Source organism: Cololabis saira, chromosome 19 (genome assembly GCF_033807715.1).
Source record: "Cololabis saira isolate AMF1-May2022 chromosome 19, fColSai1.1, whole genome shotgun sequence".
Classification (NCBI taxonomy): Eukaryota; Metazoa; Chordata; class Actinopteri; order Beloniformes; family Belonidae; genus Cololabis; species Cololabis saira.
Genome location: NC_084605.1, coordinates 34,016,230 through 34,029,879, shown reverse-complemented (window position 1 = coordinate 34,029,879; position 13,650 = coordinate 34,016,230). Strand labels below are relative to the sequence as shown.

Genomic DNA, 13,650 nt, shown 5'->3' with positions numbered 1-13,650 from the left:
TTTTTTTTTGTTTCTTTTTTCTTTTTTTTACTATGTGCTTGACCCAAAGTCTCATAGAACTTATCACTACACAGCAAAAGAGCACACAAAATGATGGAATAATTAACATGACATTTACCCATTTGATGGGACGTTTAAGGAACCTGAGGATGCCAGCATGCTGCTACCAACGTAAACCTGCGAGGAAGGCTGAGACCTCCAGCCTTTGGCAAGAGCATTGAGACAATTTTCTAATCAGAAGTGGTCTTTTTTTTTTTTTTTTGGTCTCTCTATCTTAATAACTGACTCTTGATTTTTTTTTTTTTTTTTTTTTAAACACGGAGAGCTGGAAATGATCTGATCCATTTCCCAGATGCTTCACCCTTCATTGCACATGTTGTGTGATGTCTTATTTTTTTCAGGTTCACTAGACTCTCCTACAGCAATCACAGGGTTTGTTACTTTATTGAGATTTCCATAAACTGACTTGAGTCTTAATTTGGGTTGCAAAAACATCCTATACTGAAGTGAGACAGTGAGAAATGTCAGATTCTGTCTTTGAAAAAACACTTTGGGTTGTTCTCATGAGTAAACAGCTGATAATGAAAAACATCACCCAGGATGCACTGAGAAGGTTTACAGGGGCTTTTCCTCCTTTCATTATCTGTTAAGAAAACCAACTATTTCTTTCCTGCATCTGGCTGTGTGACAGGTTCTTTTGTGGGATATTTTTTTATTTGGACAGAGACCATGAAAGTCATATCCATTTTCATGCTTAACAGAGAAGCATTTTTTAAATGTTTTCTAAACTCAAAGGAGAGCTAAAGTTCCCACAATAGCTTTTGTGGCTGCGTGCCAGCTGTGAACGGTTGTCTAACAGTAAGAAATGAATATGCTCAGGAGTCAGTTTCGGGAAACGACTCCGAGTACCAACTATGTTACTGTTTGCTTGCTGAGGTCCAAGAGGAAACATTTCTCTCAGCATCTTTTGCAAATGCTGAAAAATGGAGAGACACATATTCGGATGTTTCAGCCAGCTCACTAAAAACTGTCAGCCATTTTTGTGAGTTGGTAGAGTAACATGTATATTTGACAACGCCTGTAGACAAATCTGACACCATCTTACTGAGGAGAAGGAACCTAAAGATGTTTTAACATCAACACATGAACGCGGAGTGATAGTGTAATTTTTGTTCTCACAGAGTGCTTATTATCGGGCCCAGCCACACGTGCAAAAATGTGCTCCTAATGTGCCGTGTCCTGCTGGGCCTGAATCATCCCTGAACTTTTGGACATCTTGGACAGGATGCAATGATGAGTTATCAGTTTAGTCAAGTCGGTGTGGTCGGTCCGTCGGGGAGTCTGCGTCGTGTAGTCCAGGTGGGCGGTCAGTTGAAATACAGTTCTTTCGTCAGCATGGAGACCACGCAGGGAATCTGCTTCTTCTCACTGAAGCGCGGGTCTTCAGACCAAGACTCAAAGCTAGTGGCCACCATGTAGTTGACACGTGTCAGGATCTGCATTATCTCCAGCTGCTTGCCGAATTCGTTGAGGACGTTGCAGAGCGCCTGGACGAACCAAGATCCACGGCCAGGGTTCCTCCACGAGTAATAACCTGGAAAACCATCAGGAGTCTTTTGTGAAAGTGTACAGGTAGATTACATAACCCAACATTACTCTCAAAAATTAATCGGTCTGAAATAGGGCTGGGCGATATATCGAGATTTTAATATATATCGATATATTTTCAAACGCGATATGGTACGAGACAATATCGTTTATATCGATTTCAATTTTTTTTATTTTATTTTTTTTTTATGATTTTGATATAGCTTATTTTGTGACAAATTGACTTGAATGTTTTATTTGAGATTTGCACAAATGTTTTGTTATTTGCACAACTGTCAACCTCAGTGGAAAGGTCTGCCTGTTACTGTCTACATTGTATTAATTGCACAGTGTATTTTAATTTCATTGTTATGCAGGAAAGGGATATTTGTTTTATTTTATTCAAGAAGCATTTTTATTCTATATATATGCAGGCAGTTTATTTTTATTTCATTTGTTTTATACATTTTGATATTGTGCAGACCTCTGTTAATAAAGGTTACTGTGTGACATTTGGCACGAGGCTTTGTATTAAAACTGACTGTTTTTTTAAGGGTTTGCCTCAGAAAAAAATGAAGCTAACAGAGATGCTATGCTATAATGCTTTGGGGGAAACCCCAATTATGGCACAGAAAAAATATCGATATATATCGAGTATCGCCATTCAGCTAGAAAATATCGAGATATGACTTTTGGTCCATATCGCCCAGCCCTAGTCTGAAAAGAAAAAACAAAAAAAAGAAAAGAAAGTCTGCTTACCAGGCACAGTGGAGTAGGCAAAAAGGAAATCTGCTTCTACAGGGATCTTGTGTCTTGGATTAGCATCCGTTTCCAGGGACTCGTTTGGTGGACCTGAATCTGTCTGAATACCATCATCAAACTCAGAACCCCGACAAGCCTGGTGGAGCAAATGAAATGACATTTCATTGAGATCCTGAGTACCATTCTCAACGGTGACCTGAAAAGGTATTTAAAATGTTTTTCGTCTTTGAAAGCCAGGATGAGCAAAATGTCACACTGTGTCAACTATGAGTAAATAAAAAAAACTATTCAAAAAAACATTTCAAACTTCAGAAGTCTTTATTATTAAACCCATAACTAAAAAATTTGGGTTCAAGAAAAGCAAAAGCCTACACCGGTAACAGTTTTAGCACACATTTATTTAAACTTGGGAGTGTTTTTTTTTTAGCGTACCTGGATGAAGAAGAGTTTGGGTTTTCCGACTAAGCTTTTGCACATATCCCCTCTGAACAGCGAGGTCATGGTCTTTATGGGCATGGCTCCGTCCGTGCCGTAGATCATACCTTCCTCTCCGTGGCTTAGGAGGATGCAGGCGAAGCACGAGCAGTCACTGTGGTCTTCCTCTGAGACTGAGCCACACACACACACACACGCACACACGCACACGCGCGCACACGCACATGCCCACACACACACGGAACTCGTAACTCATCTCAGACCTCATCCTTACTGACGAATCCTCTCATTGACTTACAGGACTGTCTCAGAAAATTAGAATATTGTGATAAAGTCCTTTATTTTCTGTAATGCAAAAATGTTATTCATTCATACATTCTGGATTCATTACAAATCAACTGAAATATTGCAAGCCTTTTATTATTTTAATATTGCTGATCATGGCTTACAGCTTAAGAAAACTCAAATATCCTATCTCAAAAAATTTGAATATTCTGGGAATCTTAATCTTAAACTGTAAGCCATGATCAGTAATATTACAATAATAAAAGGCTTGCAATATTTCAGTTGATTTGTAATGAATCCAGAATGTATGACATTTTTGTTTTTTTAATTGCATTACAGAAAATAAAGGAATTTTCTGAGACAGTCTTGTAATGCTCCAGTATTGTTCATTTAACTTGTTAGTAGTTTTCATGGCGAAAAATAACATACGAAGTCTTAAGTTGTTTCATTATTGTAATGCATTGTTTTTTATCCTAATTTTTTTTTTTTTTTATCCTATTTTAAATCTCTCCCTGTTCCAGCTCACAGCTCAAATTAACCTACTTGTGCAGACTTTGAGGAAAAGCTGAACCTGAATCAGTTTATTACAGCAGGTACAGAGGTGCTCACCAGGACTGGTGAACACACATTAATGCTGGCAACACACAGGTCGATGTTAAGACTGATTTTGAGCCTAATTTGCACCTGGGGGCGTGACCTAAATCAACACTTGTCACAAGCAAATAATAAATAATAAAAATGTGTGTGGCATCCTTAAAATTATTTTACCGCTCAGAGTCGAGTCAACGACTGCAAACAAATAGAAACGCTGCTGCAAATAAAAGAAACGCTGAAAATATAAAGAAATCCTGCTTCAAATAAAATAAAAAACGACGCAAATAAAAAAGCCACAACGGAAGTGAATTAACCGGGGCTGTTTTTGCTGATGCACCGGTGTTTTTATGTGAGAGATGTTGTTGTTTTTGTTGTTTTTATCATTAATAATAATGCCAAGAATAATCTAAAGCGTGGGTAACAATAGTTATTTGTATGAATGTGAAGTTGAAGCTGTGTGTGGTGGTCAGGGACTTCTCCTCTCACATAAAAACACCGGTGCATCAGCAAAAATAGTCCCCGGTAATTCACTTCCGTTGTGGCTTTTTTATTTGCGTCGTTTTATTTTCAGTGGCGTTTCTTTTTATTTGCAGTGTTTCTTTAATTTGCAGCGGCGTTTGTTTCTGTTTGCAGCGTTACTTTTATTTTCAGCAATGGCGGGTCTCGGCCACCGTAAACGCCTCCTCAATCTCAAATTGTAAATGGTTAACGTGTTTTTTTATGAATCATTATTTTGACTGAATTCATGAAAACCCAACAAGCCAACAGGTTAAAGAAAGATAAGACCATATTGTGTATATTGTGTCAGAAACACAAGTTCCAACAATGGGAGCATATTCGTTTGTCTTCTGGACAAACGAATGAACCTCTGTGAAATCTCATGTGTGTGAAGATCATTACTGCAGCGCTAGGTATGTGATCTCGCTGTCTGGCTGAATCAAACGATCAGTTGAGACCGTCCTTATGATCGGTCCCCATGATTTGACTGGTTAAGATTAGAAAATGGTCTAATGCGCAGTCATCCTTAGACGTGTACTCTTACTAGAATAATGTTACAGAGCCGCTGAAATATCTGATCATTCTCTAAAACTGACGGGTGACCCTGACAGCTAAAGATCACATAAGATCAAATAAGATTGTATATGATAATACTTAAGAGAGTGATGCTATTAAATACTTTTAAACAATATCTAATGTATCAATCTGTGGTCTTATGAAACAAACATTGATAATGTAAATTCTTTAAAAACGGTAATAGGCACAACTTTTCTAACTATTGATCAATTTCTCTACTTACTCAATTTTCTAAAATACTTGAGACATTATTTGCACACAGGCTGGAGGATTTCATAGAAAAACATCACCTTCTGAGTGACCAGCAATATGGTTCTTGTTGTCATTTTTATTCTTTTTTTTTAGTGATGTCATGACCGAAATAAACTAAACTAAACTAAAACTAAACTAAATTCTTTAAAACAAACAAAAGATATTTATTACACATTATTTCTACATGCCACATCTATAAATACTATAAATGCACAGCAGAGCATATATTTTCTAGATGTGCAGTAACATTGGTCACAACAGGATCACATGTATTAATAAGCAATGAAGACTGATCAGGTGTTGTAGAGTTTGGCTGTGACTCACTGCCATCGTTCCCACATGATTGTTGTTGAATAATTCACTAGTTCAGCTTGATTTACATTTCATCTTTCATAAATGAAGCAGACGTTGCTCCAGTCCATCACACTGTGCATTCAGTGCAAAAGCCTAATCAACAACTCTAAATTTAAAGCTTATTTTATGAAATATAAATGTTCACAATCTTATTTTTGTTGGAAATTCTATATTAAAACTTAAAATATTGTTTAATAAGTCCAATTCAGTTTCAAATTAGAAAATCTTAAAAAAATTAAAGGACTAAAAAAAAAACTAAAATCAAGCACATAAAAGTTATAAATTTGCAATTTGAGAGAATACTGAACATATGAAAATATGGCTGTGGTCAACTAACATGACAGAAGAAGCTGCCACTCACCCTCCCTGAGAAGACGCTTCATCTTCTCACAGGTCTGATCGTTGTAGATCACAACGTCGAAGCCCAGGTCGCTGAAGCATCTGGACAGCTCGCCCGCATCTCGGTCCGTTCCATTGCGTACATTCATCCCTGTCCAGATAGTCCACTTAAAATATGTAGTCTTTACGCAATAAAACTGAGCAAAACTAAGTAACCACTTTAAAAACACGTGTAACACCAAAAAAAAGTGTCTGCTATACCTGTTTTTTCATCAAAGTTTTTGTTGTTGATGATGATGCACTTCCCCACTCGCTGGTGGCTCATCTTATACTGGAATGTTGGTAAAACAACTCTGTAATGGGTTTCAGAAGAGTAGTCCTGCTCCCGCGTCTTGCCATCCTTGTTCTTCTTACTAACAGAGTCAGAGAGAAAAGAAGGTTGAGCGAGGGAAAAAAATGACTGCTTTTGTAAAGCTATTTACTCTCAAGCTTAGGGAAATATAAGAACGATTATAAGAAGAAAGAAAAAAAAAATCACTGGCCTTTAAATATCTATATTAATTTAACAACCCATAACTCAGAACAACACAATGTTGTCTCTTACCATATATCATAGCATCTTGCAAGTGAAGAGTTGTCTAGAGAATATCCTTGACTCATTTTACATTTCTCAAATTGAAATCTTTCTCTACTAAAGGAAAAGCGTTCCAACACATGTAAGACACATGAAACCGGAAACAAGCCGAATCACTTACTCAGAAAACAAAGCAAACATACATTTTCAAAGAAGGCATTAATGTCACTGCCAAATTTTGGATGCGGTAGTCCACGGCCGGGTTAAAGAAGAGACTAGATCATTTTTCCTTGGCGCAGATATAAAAAAAAAAAGAAGGATAAAAAAATCGAAACCACGTCAGCATAGATTGAGCAAGAGAAATACTTCCACCGGTGCCGATTCTCAGGTCATGTCATATTTCCATTCTTTAAAAGATCCATCCAGAGGCAACACTGGCCCGCTGGGTGCTTGGAAAAAGAAAATGAAAATACAGGCTTGTTCCAGAAGAGCCTAGTCATCAGGATACTCAAGCACCAGAACAATGCACAACAATCCACGCTCGTGCACATATGCTCACAGGTAGTCCGGACATATTACAACAAACAGGTGATCCAGAACATTGGAAACTCCCCCCTCCCACCTGCAAAATGTGCCAACAAACCGCACCAAAGAGCCGCACGAGGTCGTGAAAAGAGCTGTGGCCCCGTTTTACTGCGAGCTGGCCAGTAGGAGGACAGTCTAGAGGATTGGGAGTCTGCCGTCCCTCTCTTACCTGGGTTCGTCATTAAGCGCTACGCCACTCTGCATCTGAAATGCCTTGGTTTTTAGCTCTAGGTGTTTTAGCCCCCGCAAAAAATAAAAGTAGGTCTCTCCAGAACTTGTAGCTTAATTTTGGTTTTCTTTTGCTAGGGTGCTGGCATGCTCTCTCTACTTGATGAGGACCTGACTGGGCCAGCGGCTGTTGAGGACGGGGGCGGCGCTGCGAGCTCCCTGAGTCAGCAGCCTCGCCATCACGCCAGTGCTTTCTAAAGGCCTATTGACACGCGGCCTCCGGTGCCTCGCTGCCTGCTGAGGTCAGACAGGGCAACACGTTGCTCCGCTGCTCATAAAGAATACACCTGTACAGACACGCACGCTGTAAGAGCCTGGTACTTTAATGCTATGAAAAGGGGAGAAGCAGTACAACTGCTTTTTAATTAAAAAAAAAAAATCAACAATAACATGCTGCCAGACTGTATTCAAAATATGTTCAATTTAAGACAAAGCCATTACAACCTCAGAGGGGAGAGCAGATACAGGAAATCAACAATCAGAACCAACACCAAACTGAGATGCTACAGTGGCAGCGGTGGATCTGTGGAATAAATTAGATAGGGATTTGAAATTATGTAAAACCTTAACCGTAGGGCTGTGCGATTAATCGATTTTAAATCTAAATCGGATTTATTAATCAAGACGATGTTAAAAAAAGGAAAATCGTAAAAATCGATTTTTTACTTTGTTTGGTCAAGAAGATTGTTAATGTTGTCACTTTACTAAACTCAAGGAGGATTTACAGTATCTTTCAGTTGCACTTCATTGCCAATAGGGAAATGTGTTTATTTTTCTTTCAAAATAAAGATAAAATATTTGAAACAATTTATTCCATTGTCTTTTGTAGTTTTACCAAAAAAATCGAAATCGAAATCGGGTTTTCAGGAAAAAAAAAAAAATCGGGATTTTATTTTTGTCCAAAATCGCCCAGCCCTACTTAACCTTATTTAAAAAAACATTGAAAAGAAGGATGATTTCTTTATATTAAATTAATGAGAGGTGATGCTTGCTATGTTGATTTGGGTATTTATTTAATTGGTGATTTGCTTTGATTTTTTTAAGGATGAAGGTAACATGTAGACTGCACCTTTATTTTAAAAATCTTTTTTATTTCTTGAGGAATTTTTGTTATCCCCACGGAGGCAATTTGTTTTACTGACAGTCTTTTCTCTTACTTCTTGCTTTTATTTCATTAATTTAATTAATCTTTTTGAGGGTATGCAAATAATAAGCTTTGCTTCAGCCTACACCTTTTTCGGTCTAGATGTTATTTGTATATTGGAAACTTTTTTGTAATGTTTTCTTTGAACAGTGTATTCGTTTTCTTGTTGTCATTTTTATTCTTTGTTTTTTTTTTGTGTCATGACCGAAAATAAACTAAACTAAACTAAAAACTAAAACTAATTTTGTTACTAAAACCCCCCCCAAAAAAACGACCAAGTCTGATAGAACATCTTAAACCACAACTGGACAATCTTTATGGTGAATCACAAACAGATCCCACAATTCACTGACTCCTGTCCAAACTCTCCGAATGACATAATAAGAAAGACGTACTTTGGATCCTGGAAACTTTGTCATATGGCCAAATGAAAACAGCAGTAAGAGGACATAATTAGAGAAGGGTCAAAGCAAAGACCTTTCAGACCTTTTAGAACATGATTAGGGCAAAAATAGGATTAGTTGAAGTGACAGGTTTTGTTAACGCGTAGCTATGTCTCGCAATAAATCATGTAATAACTCCACCCACTCTGAGAATTATGATTCAGTTTGTGTGTTGTATTTCTACTTCAAAAGAGTTTTTGATAAAACTTTTATTTATTACTTCAAATGATTAATAAATCAAAATATTTCTTCTGTCCATTTTACGGTGACATTTGACCAAAACCTAGCAGTTTCAAAAAGACGACTCAACTATTATGACTATATTTACTGCTGGTTGAGAAAAGACCAAAAAAAAAAAAGCAGACAAATTTAAGTAGTGCAACTATTAGAGTTGTCTTTTTCACACCTCAACGTCTAAGCCAAGGTTTTTACTACACTTTATACATTAGATGAGGTTAGGTGTAGTCATACACCATGACTGTGTGTGTATTAAACAGCTATATTACACATGTCTATGTTTAGCTGTCACTAACTAGGAGAGACTGTCTGGAAATCTCTGTCTCCTCTGTTTTGTTTTGTTTTTAAATATCATTTGATCATCCAGCCATTCACTAACTTCTGCTTATCTGAGTTCAGGTCAGGAGCACAGGAGCCTAAACAAGGATGTCTAGACCTCCCTCTGCTTGGCCACGTCCTTCATCCACGGAACCCTGCGGCATTCCCAAAAACAGCCAAAAACAAGAGATATAATTTCTCCCGCGTGTCCTACAGTAGATCTGCTCCAGTGCCTCTGCCTGGCTGGACATGACCCAAACACCCGGGGGCATCGTATACAGATGTCCAAAACACCTCCTCTCCATGGAGAAGAGTAATGGTGAAGCTTCTCACCCAATCTCTAGGGGAGGAGCCCAGCCCCCCTGCAGAGAAAACTCATTTTAGCATGTATCTGCAATAGGGATGGGCAGTATGGACTAAAAAATGTATCACGATAATTTCTGGCATTTATCCCGATAACGATAAAAATGATGATAAAAAAATACCAATTCAACTCCACCTTTGTAACTATAAATCTATCACCACATTCAGTCTTTGGAGCCCCCAAAACACTGCTGTAAAAGATTACTAAATGCTACTAAACTACACCAATTAAATTGAATTGATAAAAAACTATTAAATGAGTTACACCTGTACTGCAAAACTCAGATCTGCCATGTTTGTTACACAAAAAACCTCATCAACGGGAATGTATCTTTCTTTCTTTCTTTCTTTCTTTCTTTCTTTCTTTCTTTCTTTCTTTCTTTCTTTCTTTCTTTCTTTCTTTCTTTCTTTCTTTCTTTCTTTCTTTCTTTCTTTCTTTCACGCAGAACCATAAATCCGGCTTTACACAAAAACCTCATCAACTGGAATTTATCGTTTTTACCGGGAGATGACAAATTCTTACCGTGGGGAAATTTTTTGACGGTATATCGTAAACGGTAAAATATCGCCCATTCCTAATCTGCAATCTAATTTTTTAGTTACTACTCACAGTCTGTGAATCATAGAGGAATGAAGATCAACAGGTTTTCCGAGAGCCATTTCCTTTCGGCTCAGCTTTGTTTCACCACATGCATTACTGAAGATGACACTGTCATGCCCGCTCCTGCCACGGTCTCCAGCCTTCTGATCACCGGTCCTAACACTACAACTCCCAGCATTCCTCAGTTCTCATCATGCACTGCACCTGTGCCCTAATCACCTTCATCCGTTTCACCTGGTATCATGCTTATTTCAACCCTGCACAATGCCCAGGTACTTCGTGTAGTATTGTTTTGTCCACATGTCTTATGATTGTCAAGCTACACTGACTTACCTGTGTCTCTGCGTGCGTCTTTATTAGGGATGGACGGTATGGACTAAAAAATGTATCACGATAATTTCTGGCACTTATCCCGATAACGATAAAGATGACTACGTGTTGCGTCACAAGCAACTATCCCAAAGGAAAATAATGCCCAGATGTAACGTCAGTAAAAACAGATGAGAAAACAAGTTCATAAGTGGCATTTTACCATGGACACATTACCTTTCTATGTCTTGGACATGTAACCTAACATAACTATTACACATTTTCCCTTGAAAATGGGCTGATCTCACATGTACAACCAAGGTTTAGATGTTTGTGTGGAGGAAACATCCTACCTGTATTTTTGGGTAATACAGGCCATTTGTCCATACCATAAAAGTTAGAGCCCACTAATCACTCACGAACGAGTGACATTGATAAGTGAAACCTGTACAAATCAGCTGGCTAAGCAACCAATAATTGCATTATCATTTCTTTTCATGCTACATCATGTTTTGTCCTTGGCAGTCCATATTACTAAAACCCCTTTTATTTGTTTAGCAACTAAAATCTGGGATTATATTTATTGCTTTGTGGTTTTAAACTAAAATCATCAATGTCAGCCTTGACCTTTTGGGGTCAACAACATCTAAATGCCAGACAGCACCCACAGGCTTTTTGCCTGATTGCTGCTGTCTGGGAGAAGCTCTGTGATTAATGTAGTAGAAAGAATCAGAGCGCCACCTTGTGGGTGACAGCGGGACACACAGGCCGGCTCGGACAGGGATGAAGATTTGTGCTTTTGCAAGACAAAGAGCAGAGGAAGGGGCTGCACTCTGAAATATATTGAATTTACACACCCGTGCTTTTAGACCCTGCAGTAGCGGGATTCTGAATAGTCACTTGCAGCTTAAGAATTGGATTAAACTTTTTTCTTTTTTGGGGGGGCTCTTCACCCCTCATCACATTAATTAGACCATGTGTCCGATCAAGGGAACATTATAATATATATATATATATATATATATATATATATATATATATATATATATATATATATATACATACACACACACAAGACTGTCTCAGAAAATTAGAATATTGTGATAAAGTTCTTTATTTTCTGTAATACAATTAAAAAAACAAAAATGTCATACATTCTGGATTCATTACAAATCAACTGAAATATTGCAAGCGTTTTATTATTTTAATATTGCTTATTATGGCTTACAGTTTAGGATTAAGATTCCCAGAATATTCTTATTTTCTGAGATAGGATATTTGAGTTTTCTTAAGCTGTAAGACATGATCAGCAATATTAAAATAATAAAAGGCTTGCAATATTTCAGTTGATTTATGAAATGAATCCATGTAATGAATCCAGAATGTATGACATTTTGTTTTTTTTAATTGCATTAAAGAAAATAAAAAACGTTATCACAATATTCTAATTTTCTGAGACAGTCCTGTACATACATATAGACTATATAGGACTATATAAGACTTGTAACAACTGAAATAAACAGCTTAGGTTTGCTTCAGACATAAGTACCCTGATTACTATTGTTATTATTCTTACTATAAATAATGTATTTGTTTTTTTTTTTTACAAATTTACAAATCTTAAACAGATAGATAAGCAATAAGGAAACGTATCTTTAAAACCAGGAGACAGAATAAAACTGAAAGCTTCCTCTTGGTTCATATGTTGGTTTCGGTATATTAGAAACACTTTGACGTAACACACACTATGCTGTAAGATTAAAAAGCAAATACACTCGATTTTAAAGGGTTTTTTCTACCAGGACACTAACCATTCATACGCAGAGAGTTGTTAACAGAAAGAGAAAGAGTGAAATCACCTCCCGAACAGCAGGAATCTCCCTTTGCGGTCCGGCTTGGCGTCTGTCTCGTCAGTGATCTCCCAGGATCCTTCCCCATTATCTCCATTATCTCCTGGCTCAGGTTGTTCAGCCATCTCTTTAACAAACACATCACATCTTATATGACACGTTACATGACGATAACCACGCAGCTGTCACAGCTGTTATATAGGGACAAAGTCTGCGCAGCTAATAATGCTTGTGCTTTTTATTATTTTACTTCTTTTCTTATCATCTTATTCATAACTTTATTCAACCTTATTTGTTATTTACTGTCTAATTGTGTCTTGCCGCTTTTAATGTCAATGTAAAGCACTTTGAATCAATTGCGTTGAATTGTGCTATATAAATAAACTTGCCTTCCCTTGCCTTGCCTAATAATGATAAATGCAGGATGAATAAATAAGTAACATATATCTACCTCGCACTACGGGTGCTTTTATTACCAGGTAATAACGCTTAGATATCATATTTTCCTTGGTGTTGTGTTGTTACCATTTAGCAAATAACTTTCATATTTAAAAAAAATTTATCCGTGTCGATCAGGTTGGCATTACCTAAGACTCAGTCATTCAGCGATTGCAAGTACGTTTATCTGCAGCACAAAAGTTAAATGTGACAGTATTTACCTTATCCCAGGTTTGTCGGAGTTTGTTGCAACTTGTTTCAAACTTCAGAAAACGAAACTGACCTGAAGGATCAACCACGTGACGTCACTTCCGCGTCCAGCCCCGCTGCTGTTCCTCGACTGGCCGCCAGGGAGCGCCCCCGGAAGAGGGCCGATCTTCGCTGCCAGCAAACCTTAAAATGTCCAAAACATTTATTTTTCTTTACCACACCAGGATAGTTTATGTACTAGTACATTTATTTCAATATGATTGACAGTCGACTCAAGGTGAGCAACCAGCTGTTTGTATATATATTTTTATATATTTATATTGTAATATTTTACAGAATACAAATTCTTACGCCCCAAAACATAATATAAAATATATAAAATATAATCGGCCAATATTGGAAATGATTGACACCTGTCAATCATTTCTATCCTCCCAGGCAACTTGCATGACAGTGAGTCCAACAAGGTTGATTTAACCATCCCACAAAAACACCAAAAGCAGTTATCATTGAGACTTATTTTACTCTTATATCTTACATTTATTTTTAAGCATATAAGGATACAGACAGGCAGCGACATGAGTAGAATTTTGAAATGTGGGTTGGATATATAACTACTTATAAACTGCAAATGTAACCTACTTTATGAGAAAGTGCCATAACATTAG

At 37.3% G+C, this 13,650-nt stretch overlaps 1 protein-coding gene across 6 annotated transcripts; it reads right to left on the bottom strand.

Annotated features, from left to right (window-relative positions):
• casp7 (caspase 7, apoptosis-related cysteine peptidase) lies at nucleotides 1-13,046 on the bottom strand. 6 transcript variants are annotated; one of them, XM_061709203.1, is made up of 7 exons: nucleotides 12,994-13,046; nucleotides 12,344-12,461; nucleotides 5,944-6,095; nucleotides 5,705-5,833; nucleotides 2,782-2,957; nucleotides 2,347-2,485; nucleotides 1-1,594 (listed from the first exon to the last, which is right to left on the bottom strand). In XM_061709203.1, exons 2-7 carry the CDS (start codon nucleotides 12,457-12,459, stop codon nucleotides 1,368-1,370), a joined length of 939 nt encoding a protein of 312 aa, XP_061565187.1. In that variant the 5' UTR covers nucleotides 12,460-12,461; nucleotides 12,994-13,046; the 3' UTR covers nucleotides 1-1,367. The 6 variants fall into 6 exon arrangements, with proteins under 6 accessions (XP_061565187.1, XP_061565188.1, XP_061565190.1 ...); XM_061709204.1 differs by lacking the exons at nucleotides 12,344-12,461; nucleotides 12,994-13,046 and adding exons at nucleotides 6,287-6,373; nucleotides 6,460-6,852; XM_061709206.1 differs by lacking the exons at nucleotides 12,344-12,461; nucleotides 12,994-13,046 and adding an exon at nucleotides 7,011-7,202.
• Nucleotides 13,047-13,650: the final 604 nt, after the last annotated feature.